Here is a 17752-nt window from a genome sequence, read left to right as displayed (position 1 = left end):
GGCCGCTGGCGGAATAAATCTCCTGTCTCTGAAGTGTTGAAAGCTGTGTAAATGTCAAACGCATCCGTTTGATATGCTGGCTGAAGGGAGGGAGGGTTGTGGATGAGCCATCCGCTGAAGCTGGTCCCCTGTTACCCTTCGTAGCTGGCGGTTGCCAGGTGCAGATGTTGCTGCTTGCTCCCTGCCTCTGAAGAGCCAGCCAGTTTTGGGTTTTTTTTGTTTTTTTTTGGTTTGTTTGGTTTGTGAACGTCTATGAGAGACAAACCACTAGGGGCTTGGCTCCTGTCAGGCAGCTTAGTGAGCTGCATATCTCTCCGATTTTAACAATGTCCCCTCTGACCACCAGAAGTGCTGTTTAGGGAGGTTTCTGTTTGGGGTTGTGGATTTGCATTTTCATCATTTGGTTTTCTTGTACAGCCTTGCTGAAAATCTTTTACCCAGTGTAGATATTCAAAGAAGCATAGGGTGCTAAATGACATGGTCCTCTTCTCACACCCACGCACTCACAAACATGAGCTTTTATCTTGTACTTTTATAGGTTCATTGTATTCTTTTCTTTGACTCAACCAAGTGCAATAGCCCAACAGGGCAATCACATACAGTTCTAACAAAAACTGCTCTAACACTACCTCCATCCGTCCATCCCTTCATTTCTATAGCATCCCCCCTGCCTGCTCTTACTGTTGTTTTGTTCCCCCCTTTCCACCTGCCTCTCTCTCCCCTGCTGCGTTGTGTCTCTCTGTCTCTGTCTGAGCCATAACTAGTATTCCTCTTTACGCTCTGCTGCAGTGCATGCTTCTTGTAAAAGGATAAGCACCATGCTGTGCTCTTTTGATATTATTTTTCCTCCTCGCCAGCTCCAGCCTTGTGAGGCCTCATCTCTAGTGTCATGGCTACTGCTGCAACAACAAGGCCAAGCATGCACCCAGGGAATAGACAGAGCCAGTTGTTCATCTCCATCACCTAGGGTTTACACTGGTCCCCAGTAATAGAGAGGAACTCGCAACCGCTGTGAGATGGAAGTCATCTGTTCAGCTGCATGCTAAGAATACATTTACACTGGTTTCCTGGGGGTAGGGCGAAGTTGGAGATTGGATCAATTTTCCTTTTTTGTCATTTGTAGATAGATCAAGATGGAGAGAAACATTGTTTTGAATATGATTCCTTTCAGATAAAATGCCAGAGTGGTGAGGGAACAAATTGGTGGTGATTACAGGTTGTGATGTGCCCCTAACAGAAATGGCTGATAATTAATTTATCCCCAATTCATAGTCTGAATGTGGAATTGATTGACAAGAAGCCTAAGCCACTTTCTCTTTTTAATGCCCTGTACTATGCGTTGTTGGGCCTCACCACGTGTGGAGAACAAATACAGAGGCCTAGTTAGGAAAGGCAAATCCTTGACAAAGGGGCCTGAATAGGAAACAAAGGCCAAACAGTGAAACACCGCCAAATCTCCACCAGCCGTTAATTCACGTCTAGCCTCAATATTTCAGCTTGAATCCAAACACTAGATTTCTACTGGACGAGACGTCAACCACAGCACAGGAAATCTTGATGCACAGCTGTGACGTTATCACCTCCATAAAGCTAAGCGCGCAACGCTGCTCGACATCTTTCCATTGTAGCCGTGGTTACTTCAGGAGACGCTCATGTGAACTTTAACTCCCGAGTGAAAGTCTCAACTCGCTGGACGAGCAACAGACTGCTTCGTGTTTGCTGAACACACTTTTGGATCCTGATCGTTTTTCCCCATAACGATCCCGTACATGAAGAAGGAAGATTCAGGTTTCTTCACAGAGAGAAAGGCCGCTGCTGAGCCTCTCTCTCCACTGAATGTCGACTGCTGCTCCCTGACTGCCACTTGAAAGAACAGTTTCGCCGTTGAAACCAGCGACAGTGCGGATCCGGCTCCGTCAGTATCCGAGCCTGAGAGGATTTCATGTAACCAGATGGACTGACACATTAAATAGCTAACCAAGAGCGATCTCAAATAAGAGGCTTGTGTCTAGGCAGAGATAGATTTTATAACTGAGCGTTAATTCATCTAAGCTTCATTGTTGTGAATTGTGCTTTGCTTATTGTGGGAAGTAACGGACCACCATGTCCTATTTTACTGTGTATTTCTGTGCTTAGCACATTCCATTGTGTATCGGTACCACGCTGTTGGATTGTTTAACTGTGTTATTTTGCCACTTTGGAAGCTAATAACCGTGCTTTATCAGACCAGGTCCAGTAACACGGCTGTTGAATATAAGTTTGCTACTGGGTTCCTGTGTGATAAAGGGACAGCTATTGTGCTTTACCACGGCATTTAAGATTTCTTGTGCCTTACTTTCTGTGCTTTTTTTTCCTCCGTCCTCCTTTCCTCCTTCCCACACACCTTTACACGTACATAGAAAACTTACACACACATCTCAAATGACGCCGATAGCGTGGTAGCATAACTAGCTAAGCTGCACACTATCTTGAGGACAAATAGAGCGTGGCTCTGTACGTGATGACCACCCACATGGTCACATCCGCCGCCCTCCTCGCACCCCCCTCTCTATTGTCACACACACATGCATGCTTGCTGATTGTTGTGTGCTTATTGTGTTTAGACTAGACGATAGAGGTTGTTGGCTGAAGTTATTGATTGTTAGTCAGTGCTAAGGTTAAATAAACGCTATTGTACCTTTAAAGAGCAGTTGCCTGTGGTACTTTTGTGTATGTGTTGCAATAACAACTGGTTGTGACGGTCAATGCTCCGATTCACCCTTCACTGTCCACCACAATGATACTGAACTGTATGAACTTTTACTGTATTTATCCTTCAATCGGTGTATGTTCTTGTTCTATGTCTTATGTGAGAATGCTTCAGTATGAACAATAGGAACTCAGGCGTTTCTTGGAGTTGTTACCCCCACACATACACACACACACACACACACACACACACACTCACACTCGCCTCTCCTGAGAGAGCTTGGCCACTGAGCCCTTGCACTGATTACTCTCGTTACTTAATTATACATTTGGACCCACCGCACTCGCAACAAAGGGCCTCTGTGCCTCTATTGACCCAGCTCCCTCCTCATTGTGCCCAGCACTGAAAGGGAGTCAAACAAAATAAAGAGGGTCCACTTAAATATGTTGCCACAGGGACTTAATTGACAGATTGATGGCAGTTTTTCAATGGGGGCCCTCTCCTTCTCTATGTGGCTCTTCGCTTGAATTGCTCCTCATGCTTCCTGCTGTGAGGTCCAGTGGGACTGGCCTGCAGCTCGACCACTCCTGTTTCCACAACTTCACTATCTGTTGTCTTGGGAGAGAGATTTACCAGCCAAGAGTAATTAGGAACAAATGAATGTGAGAAATGGAAGCAACGATCTTGTGGGTTGGATTTAAGGAGTTAAGGAATGTGGTTATGCTTTCCATAAAAATTATAGTTATAGTATTTCAACCAACAGGATTTGATGTGTGAAAAAAAATCAAGCTTCTAATGTAAGCTAGGGTTATTGACTTTACTTTTACTTCACACATCTTTTAGACTAAAAGTGAATACAATTTTCTATTATTTATTATTATTATTAGCTAAAAAGAGTTTTCTGCATGTGAACATGTCAGGAATGACTTCTTCTCAAGATATTTGAGCCTGATCACTTTGTATTTTAATGGTGAAATGACTGTGTTGAAGAAAAACCCATTTCACTTCTTGACTGAACAGAAGATGATTTGGCCTTTGGCCATGCTAGACAAGGCATTTTTCAGAATACAACCTCTCTTGTTATTTAGTTCCTTTATCTCTGTGGAAGTCTGACATACAAATTAAAGACTGGTTTGTCACAAGGCGGATTTGAAATACCACACATTTAATAGGCACTGTGTTTGAGTATTCAGAGAGCCTAAGCTCTCTGTGTCCTTGAGATACTATCGTCCAATTTTAAAGCACTCTTAAAAGGCTAAATTACAAGCTGCAGCTGAATGCAAAGTAATTGAACAGGCTCTTTATAATAGAACCCAGTGTATAGTATTATTCATTTTTTCATCTTTTGTAAATTTACAGCATTGAATTTGCAACAGAAACACCAGCATGGCGGTCTGTGTGGCTGTGTTGCTTTTGAAACATGAAAAACTCTTAGACTACCACACTCTCCTTTCCCTCTTCATCCTTTACCGTTTGCACTGAAAGCTGTCAGTGAATGAGAGGTTGCACACAAAAATAACATCTGCACTGATTATGGGCTACTGGGGGGAGCCAAATGAATAATTCCTTATATTTCCTCTGTCTGTCTCTTTTCTGTTACAGTGTGACAGCGAGAGTGACATTGACGACAAGGTAAGACTGCTTTTCCTGTGTTTATTCACCCACCACATGAAGTGGCTGAGAGTTGTGAATAACAAATTTGAGCTTTCAGCTAAAGGAAGAAGACAGTCATAGTGTTGTTAGCGAAAAAAGACATGGGGTAAAAGACTCTGCCGGTCCAACCACTGTTGATCACTTGCATCTTACAAAGCAAGAAAGTGACAAGGAAAATGCAGTACAAGAAGAAGCTGTTTTTCAGTGTTAGTTTTCTTTTTTGCTGTGTAAAAATATATGGCATATATTATTTTTAGAGCACTTTATGCCTGAATATGTCTTAAATATGCCTTCTAGCCTATATCATAGCGTAAGCTACATACAATAAGCTTTATAAGTGTGTGTGCATTTAATCTTATCGCAAGGTGTGTTTCACCTCTCTCTACTTGTTTCTCTAATATACTAAATAGCAATATCATAGCTCCACTTTGTGCCTCTTGTGTGATTTTAGTTTAACATTTGAGCGTATTACATTGATGGTTATGTTCCAGTCACAGAAATACATTCCTGTTTTTCTCAAAAATAGAGGTAACATTTTTAAAAGAGAGCGGGTTGTTTTAACATGGTGTCTCTATTCCTTAACCTAATCAAAGATGGCAACCAGAAATGAACTACTCACTTGTGCAGTTTCCATTTTTCCAAGTAACAGAGACTCACCTTGTGAGACAGTCTTTGAGATTTAAAAACATGGAAAACAAAAACTAGAGCTAGCATTATCAGCAACTTGCTTAAAAAATTGCGTACTATTTTAGCATTGATGTCATCAAGTTTTAACCATTTAACAGGTGTAGTCTATCAGTTTCACTTCTGTGTATTTGTTTATCCCAGACTTGGAGGTGGTTGTCTGATGGCAGCCACCTGGTTACAAGATGAAACGCCTTTGGGGAACCTCGCACATTCTAATTCCTCCACAGTTTAGCAATTACTCCCTGGTAAATGAATGAGATAACACGCCTAATCTCCTGTAAGCTTAGCTCCCAGTTCTGTGGAAATGTCTGCAGCTCTCCCTATAAATAATACATTGATAGCAGGCCCAATTTGCATTAACTGTAGCCTGGCAAGTCAATAGGCTTTTATCTGTTCATTGAAGCGAGAAGGAACCAAGGGCGCTAGCTAGTTGACACAACAGAGAGACGTAGCAGGCCTGTCAGTCTCCATACGGCTCCCTGGCATCACTGTGGGGGGTAGAGAGGGAAGTAAAGTAGGAGGGAAGCTCTCAGAGTGTTTCCTTTTCAGGGTTTTGTTTTCCTTCCTGCTCTATCAGTTACTTGAGACTTGTAACAGTTCTATATAGTGTCACAAATTTTGACATTTAATATATAAAAGTTTGATTCTACGAAAGAGAATAGAAAAACAAGCAATGCTTCGGTGATTTTGTAGGAACTCAGCAGTGTTGCTATGTTGTTGGTTAGGTGTCAGCCTCCCTCTGTTAAGTAAAACAGCTCCATATTTGGCGTTTGGCACCAGCTATGTCAGCCAGATTAGGTGGACTGGGATACGGTTCAAGACATGGTGGACTATTAGACATTGCTGCCAAGTTTTCAGCTGTCTGGTTGTTGAATTTTGTACCAATTATTACACAGACCACTGTCAAGAGCCAGACTGCATCTTCGCCTGTTCAGGCTTTTCTCTTCTCATACACTTATCATCAATATGTCATGAAGTGGTATTTTAGCTTGTGAAACACTATTTGTAAATGTATTACTGATTCATAAAAATGAATACTGAATGCAATCTATGAAAAATACTAATACAATTTTACTAATGTCACTTTTATTACAAGTTACTATGCACTCACACTGAGAAACATATCCAATAGACTATAAGTGAAAAAACTATTTATTATTATTTTCTAAACATGATACCTACACCATTAATGTAAATCTCAGAGGCAACTAAATAATACTGCATATGAAGCTGTTGAAGTTGTGATCAAGGCTGCAGTAATCGGTCATTTTAGCTTTCATGTGTAAAACTTTTGATTTTCACTACTAGATCCTTTACATGCTTTCTTGTGCATGTTCAAGCTTTGGTTTCAGTTCTTAGTTTTTATTCTCAGTGCTAAAGTTGTAACTCTTGGTCTTGAGACTTTTTTTGATGTGGGGGTGGGCTTGGTTACATTGAACAATTACAACAACCAAAACCTCTTTCAATGTACATATGAGCATATCAGTATTGTTTCAAAATTGACTTTTTAAAGGCCACTTAAGAAGTAACGAATACAGGTCTGTAACAGATCATAAACCCATCAACATAGTCACATAAAGTATTGATATTTTCCATTGTTCTAATGATGGTAATGTTCCATTCCCAGGAGCAGAGGTATTGAACAATGAAGAGCTTTCATTTGTGGCCAACAGGAAATGTAAATGAACAACAGCATAATTCCAAAGCAAGTTTCACTGTTGTGGAATCTTTGAAAATACACTGTTGATGTATTTGCCAAGAGTGCAAGAAGAAAAGAACATCTGGATAAAGGCTAAAGCAGTGCTGACCTTTTCATTTCCTCAGAAACACATATAATCATAATCAAGTTGATGAGAGTTGAGAATCATCCATAGTAAATTGCTGAGGAAAGAAGAAGACAGGGGAAAAATACTTTGACAGGCCATCACCAAAAGCAGAAAAAAAACGATGGTGTAAAATTGGGTACCATGAGGAGAAAGACAAACACTGTCATTTGTAATTGCCCACACTCAGGATAACTCGACAGCGATAATTTTCTGCAACGTTTTGCTGAAACAGGTGCCAGCTCCTCCCGTATCTTTCCAATGAAAACAAAGAGTCCTTTCACATCAGATTACCAGCCACCTGAACACCCACATTGTCAGGATTTCACAGATTAACTTAATTAGAATATTGCTTCCAGGTGTGCCCCCAGGGTGCAATCACTTGCACTGTATTTGAATAAAACTGACGGTTTGCTGCCACAGCAAAGTCAGTTTAGATTGCTGCACCTTGTGAAGCTCGCTTGTATCAAAGCAATGCTTGAGATAGCATGCAGTGACGTGTTTCCAGAACGTGTCAGACTTGAATTCTTCGGAGATTGCCAGGTCACCTCCAGTTCAGCACGAGGCTGCTGTGAGGGGGATCTTTATGTATGATTGGCCCAGCCTTGAAGAAACAAGCAATCAGATTCTGGGTATTGTGTTCTCATCACTGGCATTTCTTCTTGGGAGGCCTGTCGTCTGATGTCCGAGGTTACATGATGTTTGACAATGACAAGTATTCAGTGTGTGTTTTAAATAAAATAACAGCTTTGATCTTGACTTGCCTTGCTTATGTCAGTACCCTGGAGGAAAACTCACATAATTATGGATTCCTTATGGAGAATTGGACTTTACTGTTATTAAAGCAACACCTGGTGTGTTTGCACATAGCCATGCTAAATTAGATGTTCATGAAGGAACATGTTGGGTAAATCGCTTGGCAATCTTGGCACAAGCACAGTATTTGATATAATTGTGAATGAGATGTGTTATTTAACATACATGCTTGTTAGATATTTTTATTTGGTTCATTTTGAATGCTCATTAGGGTCAGCTTAATGATTTAACTTTGTGAGAAATGTTTATATAATTCATTCTTTTTTTTTGGTTTATTACTTACTTATTGCTGTAACATACTCTCAAGTAAATCTGGTAAAATGATTTTAGGTTAAGCAATTTGGTGACATTCATTGTTTTTAACTTTATAAGTTGTTAAAACTTATAAATTTTACAATCAGTTTCATAACATCAGGTATTATTCAAAGTGTCCTTTCAACTGCTATAAATGTTTAAAATCCATTCTCACCCCTCCCTGCTCCACCTTTAATCTATCAGCCAGCCAATCCTGTCAACCTCTGACATGTCTGAGATACTCCAAGTCAAGACGGTCATTTTCTGTCAATGGAGAGTCAGAGAAAGAAATAGAGTGGGATTTATCCCTTCTCAGTTTGTTCGTGCACTCTCCTGAAGTGTCATCCTATCTCTGTTAGGCCCCACTTTGCCATCCTCACTGGCTCCTCCAATTTCCTCTGTATTCTTTCTCCTGTACAAATAATACAGTGGCTGTCTGTCTGTGCGCGAAACGTTAGCATGAGCCACTTATATTCTCTACAGCCCTTAACACAGTGGCCTCGTGTCAGGTACGTTACCACCACCACCACCGCATCACCATAGCCACAGTGGAGGACACCCAGGTCGGCTAATTCTATTTGGTCCTATTTGCCAAGCAGTCACTCAGCAGAAAGTGTATCTGTCTCCGGGGGAGTCTCCAAGGACCATTACCACATCCTGTCTATGAGCTCTTTTATGCTCCGGTGTACTCATCTGCCAAGGCAGCGCACAGGCTCTGATTGACACATTAATTCCTCCTCTACCCCCTTATCTTCCTGCTGTGCGCAGAATGAATGCCATATCACTGCGTCGAAGCGTCTCTACTGGCTTATCAGTAATGGCTCGTCAGCTAATGGTATCCTCCCAGCAGATGTATTGGGGGGTATGCCCTATGAAGTTAGCAGTGCAACGAAAAAACAAGCATGCTGTGGGGATTTCAAACATATCCGTTAACACCACCACTACTCTCACCTCTCTATTTTTTTCTCATCCTCCTCTGGTATTTCCTCTTTTTTATTTATTGCCTGCCCTCTATTTGTCATTACCAGTGTTGTCAGTTTTTACCTCTTCCCCTCGGTCGCCATCTTGGAAAAGGAAAAAGGCAATAGTAATATATATTCATGTAGGTATGTTGCCCCTCCTACATACCCCTCCCAAACCCCTGCTGCTTTGCCAAATCCAGGTTGGGCACCGAGAGTCATCATATTTAGTAACAAACAGGCCACCCACCAGGCCGCTGACAACCTTAATGTTTTTTGTTTTTTTTATGGATGGGAAAAATGGACCAGCTTAATGTTTTCGACACAAGTGATCATCCGTCCTCATCTCTTTAATGAAATTAGATTAAGTGCACCTGGGAAAGAGCTGAGAAAGCAGAATGCCCCGCCACCTCCTTTAATCTAAAACCAATTTGCCAGTAATATTCCTTTCCCCCCAGCTTGGGATTCGCCAGCCCTGATTCAAAATGGAGGAACGAGATGAGACCAGAGCTGACTGGTTACATTCAGCTCCCCACAGGCACTGTGAAATTAGAACTGACACCGGCAACACAGGCCTTAATATGGAGATGTCATTTTTCTCCTCTCGCTTTTGTCTTTCTGTCTCCCTCCCTCATTCTCTCCCTATTTTTTCTCTTACTCAGTTCCTTCCTCTATTCACTACGGTTTTCACTTTCTGGCTAAGCCTGAAAGTTAAACACAACAGAAAAGGGGAAAAATTAGAAGAAACATCATATAACTTGAAAAATGAACTATTCCCCCCTAATTTCTGGAATGTTTGGATTTAAGGCCTCCAGTAAGTTTAAGGGTTAAGGTTAAGATTAGAGTTATGCCGTCATCAACTTTTTAGGAGAAAATAATAATGACTTCTAGCTTTGTAGATTGGCCAGAAAGATCTCATGATGTTCTTCACATCAGCTATTACCATGAACCTGGAAACATTTATTTCTTTAATTTATATTGAGCTGTTTGCAACATGCATTTCTGGTCAGCTCCAAATCATGTGTGCTCTGCAGGCTAATATTTTCTTTTGTTTTTTGTTTTTTTTTTCTTTTTGTTGTTTTCAAGCGATACATCTGTTGTGCATTTAGCGCACAAGTATGTGGTGATCAAGGAGCACATTTGGATTTGTCTCTGAAGTGAAGAAGGATGGCCTTAGTCTTAGCAGTATGTGGTGTGTGTGTGTGTGTGTGTGTGTGTGTGTGTGTGTGTGTGTGTGTGTGTGTGTGTGTGTGTGTGTGTGTGAGTGAGTGTAAGGGCACCCTCAGCGGTGAAAACCAGCCCCAGTGCATGTTGGGAAGAAGAGGCGCGATGACAGAGAAAAACTTGGAGCTTCTGCAGGGCCAGCCAGCAGACACGGCCAACTGACATCAGCAAAGACGGCTTGTCACTAGCAATGCATGTCATACAGCAATGCAGGGACAGTCAACATGGCTGTGGCGTCATTGATGTGGCACCCAATAGCCTGGTCCAAATTCTTCCTTAAAGGTTAGCATTGATGTTGGCATTGCAGATGAAAATAGAAGGGTTGTGGCAAGCAAAACCACGCCAGCCACTCAGAACAGGGGGGTGTGAAAACATAACATGCATCAAGACTGTAATCTTCTTTCACTTACTGCCTCCTCTCAGTGAAGCTGTTTGTGTTGGCAGAGAGTGTTAATAGTACAAATAGTTTGTTCTGTTAAAATCATAACACACATCCTACAACTCTGTCTTTGAAACACCAGTGCTCTGCTAACTCTTTGAGAAAATCCTCATCACTCAGCCATGTTCACCAGCTTGTGATCATTGTTATTGAGGGGGTTATTGTTGCCTCGATGAACACCAGGTTTTGGTATGTGTTTTTCCTCCACCTCAACCTGATCCATTTTTAGATGTGTTTTTCCTCAAACACTGTTTTTTTCCCACCTGAGAGCCCTGGTTCTGTAATAGGAGAGTTTTCAGCAGCGGCCAGGTGAAACGCTCAATTGCACAATTTTCTGCTAGAGATCTCGTCAGTTCAATGATACAGTGATAGAGAAAGCATGGCATGCCATATCAAACGAGATAAGTGGTATTACACCAGCTGTGGTGCCACATTACATCTAACTGGTACTGTGTGTATCTGTAGAACATTGTTAGCATTGTGGAAAAGAATTGCACATGTACATTGCATTATTTTCACAACAACATATTTTTTTGATGGCCCTGCTGTTAACAAATGATTTTCAGTAATCCAAATGAAAGTACACATCTGTTTTCTTTAAAACTGCAATTTGTCAATATTTCCAATATTCAAAGAGAATAAAATTGCTGTGTAATGTTAAGAGGGCGACTGCTTTTATTGGTTGCATAACTTCATCTACCTTTCAAAATAATTAGATTACAAAACATAATAATCACACATAAAACCTGCTTAATGTAATTAACCTGAAGTCACTTTATGTGTAATATGTTTTGAATGATGCACTCTTACAGCAGGTAGTGCACATCCACTTAAAGCATAACACGTGGCCCAGGGAGTAATCTCAATGCAGTTCTGGGACACAGGCAGCTAAACTGACTAACCTTGCGTTCAGTGTGTCCACTGTGCTCCAAAGCAACATGGCACAGAATTCATTGTTTTTCAAGTGGCCTGTGTTTGAATAACAATCCAAGCACTATATACATTTTTCCACATGAGTAATAAAAGTAAAATTGACTCCATATTGGGTGCAGATGTTCTGTGGAAAGAGAAAAAAGACACAAATGTTTTTGTGTACGTGGATGTAAGATTTGAGTGTTTCTGATCGTGCATAAACATAATGTCTAAGTGGGTTTTTATTCAATAAACATGGTTGGACTGTAATTGCTTACACATTTGTTCTGGTTGGAAATGCAAGACAGACTTTGTGTGCGTTTAGAGCTGGCGCACCAAGACTCATGTCTGTCCCTGCCTTGGCTTGTCTGCACAAGACTTTCTAATGCAAGAGGACTTGCACAACAAATGGCATATGCAATCAGGGATAAATATAGAATTCCCTGTTGTTATTAGGAATCAGTGCCATTGTGGATAATGTTTCCCTAAAGAAGCGTTGCTTCCTCTTAGGCCAGGAATACATCAGTAAATGGAGCTTAGGTCCACTGTGGCTGTGAAAAGAATGTTTAGAGAGCCTCAATTCCCTTCTCAGACAAAGAGGCCAGTCAGCATAGTAGTGCACTAGTCATATTTTTCTGTAGAAATTTTATAAGGAAAATCAACACACATTAATCATGAAGTCATAGGCCATTTTTATTTCTTGGGGCTCTGTATTTTGTCTCCATTTACCAGATATTTCCTTCTGAAGCCAAGTTTCACGACCTTGCATCTTTATGGGAAGGATCATCTGCAGCCCTCATAATGGTGATGATGGACAGTAAAGGAAGTGAGCACTGAGTCTGAGCCTCTCTCCCACCCACTGAGAGAAACATATTCCATCTTTCTTTTGCTAACCACTTGAGCATCTCCAAGTCAATCTAAACACTCAGATGCCTGTGGATGGGCTGGCGACTGCCAGACCTCAAGTTCCCTCCAGAGCCCGAGTGACGCGAGGGCTCTGGAGGGAACTTTCCGTGGGCGAATCTTTATGTGATGTGGAAAGCCAAGAACCCCGGAGAGCACGCTGAGATCAGGCCCAAACACACACAGGGGCCAGCTGCCTTCAATTAAGCCAGATACCCCAGCCACTGCAGTCCCTTATGCACAAAACCAGCTTGCTTTGATCTGCGCCAGCCAGGGGAAAAGGTACAGGGCTTGAAAGATTACAAGGAAGAAAAAAATAAATTGTATCAAAGGGTGCTCCATAAAAGTTAACAGGGGGATTTTTAGGCTCAGAGGGCAGCGGGAAGCAGGTATTAACGATGGCTGTCACTCATTTGCCAGTTATTTTCCCTTCGCCTTTTCAGTGAGCTTTAATTAGTGGACACACCTGGTCTCTCTCCGAAGTTAACTGTAGAACTCTGCCTGCCACTTTAGTTTTTATGGGCACTGAGGATAATTTCTGAGTCATGCAGGGGCATATTGGCAAAACTGAAGCTGATATGCTTGTCAGTTTCGGCAAAGAGGTACAGCAACTCTTGGATATGTATGTGGTTTAGAGCCACAGACAGAGACCAACATTAAAACTGTCCCCCTGCCAAGCACCACAGACACAGACGGCATGGGCATCCATTAAATTAATTTGACTTCATTAGTGCAGACCTGCTAGGCCTGGGGTGCCCATAGAGATGCCAGGGGGTGGGAGGTAGGGGGGTGGTTGAGTGGCATCAGCCGCTGTGCTCTGAGGAGAGCGAACACATGGCACTGACAGGCGGAATATGGCCCCAGTTCTTACACCAGGATGGCTGCCAAACAATGGCAACATGCGTCACTGGCTTTAGGGGAGCTCAATCAACACCCGGCTGGAGCATTAACGCCATGCGCGCTGCGCCACATCAGTGAGGAGGCCGCGGGTCGCTGGGCAGCCTGCAAGTCATGCGTTTGCACACAGTGAATGTGGCAGCATGATATGATACAGAGACACTGCCAACGGGTTGACCTACTGCCATCACCTTTGTGTCTGCCGCCAGATACGCTCATGTTATTAGGTTCCAAAGCTCACATGTATCTCTTGTTAGTGACTTGCAATGATATATGTCACAGCAATTTTTAAGTTAGTAGTATTTGTTGTCATTACTTTTGGCATGCTAAGTGATTGTTCCATACTTTACTCATATACAGTCCTACAGTGTTGTGTTTGTGCTCCATTGGTGTTTTACTGGTGGAAATTAAGTCAATTAAATCACTGAAATCCTGCAGACAGGGAAGCAGAGCATTGTGTTGACAAAATTTCAGTCTGATGAGCACATTTGTAGACAAAATGATTTCATCTTACACTGTAGGTGACGTCTTTGTGTGACTGAGAGTAAAATATTTTTCTTCTTGAGCTAGTGGAACAAGTATTGAAAATCAATGACTGCTTTTGAGTTGATCTTAATCTGTGTTATTGTTTCTTAAAATCTTTTCAGCCCAGTTGCATCCAGCCACAAAAATAATACCACTACAGTAGGGAAGGGTCAGATTGAGTGGCTTGGCTTTCTTGTTATATTTTTCTTTTACCCATCTTTTTTCAGCTAATGTGAACTCCACCAGTTTGTTTAGCAAGGTTGCATGCTTTGCTTAACAGCACCTTCATAGCATTTCTAACCTGCAACCTCTCAGTCCCAAGCCTCCTTCAGTAACCTCTAGGCAAACACTGCTAGCTTCTAGAGCTCACACGAGCTCTGCTGGGAGTGGTGCACCTGATAAATACAGAAGTGTGGAAATAAATAAATAATGGTAGGCATTAAGTCCGGATTGGACTGGAAGGTAGCCTGAGGGTGGTAAGTGTTATGTCTGACAGCAGCGAACACTTTGATCAGAGGGCCCCTTCTGAAGATCGCTTCCACATCTGCACGGGGGGAACGAGCTGTAAACTGCCAAGAAGCATTTTAATGACAGTTGGATTATAAAATGAAAGAGGTCTCCAGATGGCAGGCAGTGCAGCGGCTGCGGTTCAGGGTAGGCTGTTTAAACAGCTTTTTTATTGATAAAATATGGGGTGAAAAATTGCGCAGAGCTTATTAGGCGTCCCGCCGTGATGTTGCTCAGCTGGCCAAGCTGTTCACTGTGGCTCTCGTCCAAACATGCCTCCATAAATTTTTAGCAGTACCTTTAAATCTGTAAGATCCTTGCTTGTTAAGTTCACCCTGGCTCCCCAAAATCCCCACACTGTATTTGTCCTTTGAAAGACTTGCTTGTGTCCCTTTTTTTTTTTTGACCGGCTAGATGATGAAAGTGATGTTAGTAGCTCAACATAGACTGAGGAGGTTGGAGGGGGGTTCCCGCATAGCATACTCATTATCATCTGCCAAGAACCAGAGTTTAGCCCTTAAACAACTTAATTCCTGCATGATTTCATTAGCTTTACTCTCCTAGTGATAAAATGAGACCAGCCTTATGAATTCAAGACACTGTGGTTGTGCTTTCCACCTAGATCCACAGGTACTGTTCAAGGCAGAAATTGGCATCTGGGCATTGACATTTAGTAACTAGGGGATAAACAGTTGGACTTGGAGTGTAAATCCACTACCAAGTTAAAGCCCAAATTGCATGAATAGTAATCTGCATCAGAATATACTATAATAAGAGAGATCCTATTAGGACTAGAAGACAAGGGTTTGTTCAGTAATGAATTCCCTTTCAGAGGTGACACTTTGAGGCTATATAAATGCACATGTTGGATAGAAGTCATGATAATTCATTAGGGGGAAAGTCAGAATAATTACATTTGTATGCGATAAGTAGTGATGTTGGTTAAATCAAACTGTCAACTTTTGAATAATTGTCTCCTAGTTAATATGACTTTACACTAGACTGGTCTCATGCACATCTTTGATCTGGAGCTCAAATTGAATTTGCTTGAAATGTGAATAGGCCTGATTCAAAAGCTGGAGGAAAATCATGATCTCAATAAAAGGGATCAGTAAAAGCCATTTTGACTCCATCAAAATCCATACATGTCACATGTATGCTTTTCTCTTTGCAGAGTGGGCTCCTTTCAGCTGATATATGTTGTTAGACATGCTCTCACTGCTAATTTAAAATCCATTTAAGCTGATAGGGTGGTTGACTAAAACGCTGTCGTGATGGCCTTTCCTTAATGGGCATCTGTATTTTTTCCTACCTTCAGAAAACAGGCAGCCCCGATTTATATTCCATAACTAACACTTCAAGGCCAACCCGCCGCGCCCCCATTCCACCCTAGCGCATCAAAGACAATTACTGTCGACATCACATCAACTTACAACTGTTGGTTTGCTTGTTTGTCTCGTTAAGTGACTTAAAACTGCCATCTACCACCCAGGGAAAGTCCCCTCCCATCTGCCCACCCTTATGGGTCTACACACACACACACACACACACACACACACACACACACACACACACATACATCCCCTTCCAACACAGACAAGAGAAGGGACAGGCAGCCGACAGCCTAATGGACTAATTTGTAATTGCGAATGAGAAAAAGCTGAGTTGTTTGACGTGTTATAATTTGACAGAGTGGCAGCTCTGAGCTGGACAATGATGCTTCAACCACAATTCTTTCCCTCCCTCCTCCTTCCTCTCTCTCTCTCCTTCAAATGCGTTCTTTCTTCCCCTCCATGGAGAATAGTCAGAAAGGAAGGTTATGGGAGAGATGCTTTCGGCACATTCTGCTGCTCAAAGCTCCTGGCTCTGTCATATTCCTTTTCTTTCTACCCAGCCCCCCTCGCATCCCTATCTCCCCTCCCTCTCTACCTTCACATGGATCCCAAAGGATGGAATAGGGAAAGTATCTCAGAGCCTTCAGATGCGTTTGAAGTGCAGGACAGATGGGAGGCTCGAGGGACTGTAAAAAATGAATCGAGGCTAGTAATAGGAGAGATGTTTTGAATCCTCTCCCCCATAAGTTATTTATCAGGGGCCCTTAGTGGTGAAGGAAGACTTCAGAGTGCTCCCTTAATGTAGCATCTGATGACTAGTAAGGGGGGCTGTTCCAGGAAGTACTGCTGTAAAACAGGAGGGGAACATTAGCAGGGAAGTCTCTCAGGGCCCTGACAAAGGAGAGGAACAACACGCAGGGCGGTTCTTTCCCAGCATGCAAGACAGGACAGAGAAGAGAGGTGTACAAGAAAATGTCCCTGAGCCCCCCACCAACCAGTGATATCACACATGTACAGAGCAAGACATTTTGTACTACAATTACCACCACGTTAGGTACATTTGAGTAGACAAGGTACTTCAAATAGTTGTGAAAATAAATAACACAAAGCAGAACCAAAAGAACAGAAGGCAGTGACTGCTGGTTACTTTAGTAGTCATTCACATTATGATATTCATTATGACTCCCTGCTTTGTCCACAACACCAAAACTAATTAATAAATCTCTTTAGATGCACAGACATTACCCTTGACCTGGAGGATGATCCTGCTTATAGAAAACTTTTCTTGCTGCAAATTTGACAATTTTCATTCTTACAATTCATTTTTTTGTTTGCCCCAAAATTGTATTCTTGTCAGGTTGGAAAAGGCTTTATAACTGAATGAATCAGATGAAAGTGATGAAAATATTATATTTCAATCAATCTAGTAATATTGTTATACAGTATGCCATGTCTTTATCTTTTACATGCCAAAAACATCAAAGAACAGCAACTGCTAAGAATACAAACACTAAAATGATTTGTTCTCAATGTGTCACAGTGTCACCTAATTTCTCATTTTAATGACCAGAAAGCAATACATGGGTCTCACCACCTTGAAACGCTCTACATAAGCGATCACAAACCCCAGTAATGGGCCGAGCCAACCGGGGAAGTCTCTGATCACAGGAGACTAATGGCCTCTGAACTGATCACTGAGGCTAATAAAGACCAGCTAACGACATAGCCGCTTCGTTTGTGCTAATTGCTCTCCCTGGACCTCCGCCGTGGCCCGTGTCTCCCAAGCATCTGTCACCAGGCATATTCCCCGACATGGCTCAGACCCTGGCCTCAGCCTCAAAGCCAGGCACACCGCCAGAAACAATTGTCCTCTAGTGTCCTTTTGCTATGGTGAGGTGTGAAAAAACATTGTCTAGGTATATTGTTTGTTTTGCCAGATTTACGTCTTGGTAAAACTGTGTGTATGTGTCCATGTGCAAATGAAGAGCTCAAACCTAAATTTCAACAACAGTATTACCCTGTCTATACCTAATCATGATTGAAGTAAATATTGACTTTAATGATAACCTCTGGAGATCATGCGTTTTATG

General features: G+C 42.0%; 1 protein-coding gene across 14 annotated transcripts in view; it reads left to right on the top strand.

Annotated features, from left to right (window-relative positions):
• fbrsl1 (fibrosin-like 1) overlaps positions 1-17752 on the top strand; it is a 270998-nt gene that overhangs the window by 178309 nt on the left and 74937 nt on the right. For 11 of the 14 annotated variants that reach the window (XM_044195676.1, XM_044195668.1, XM_044195672.1 and 8 more), the window contains one exon: positions 4292-4321. The exons of the other annotated variants lie outside the window; for them this stretch is intronic. In XM_044195676.1, the coding sequence (XP_044051611.1) occupies positions 4292-4321 (30 nt within the window). The remainder of the gene's footprint in view (positions 1-4291; positions 4322-17752) is intronic. 14 annotated transcript variants of the gene reach the window in all.

The sequence above is a fragment of the Siniperca chuatsi genome, linkage group LG5 (genome assembly GCF_020085105.1).
Source record: "Siniperca chuatsi isolate FFG_IHB_CAS linkage group LG5, ASM2008510v1, whole genome shotgun sequence".
In the NCBI taxonomy this organism is placed as follows: Eukaryota; Metazoa; Chordata; class Actinopteri; order Centrarchiformes; family Sinipercidae; genus Siniperca; species Siniperca chuatsi.
The sequence above is the reverse complement of the archived record's forward strand: the minus strand, read 5'-3'. Positions and strand labels throughout refer to the sequence as shown.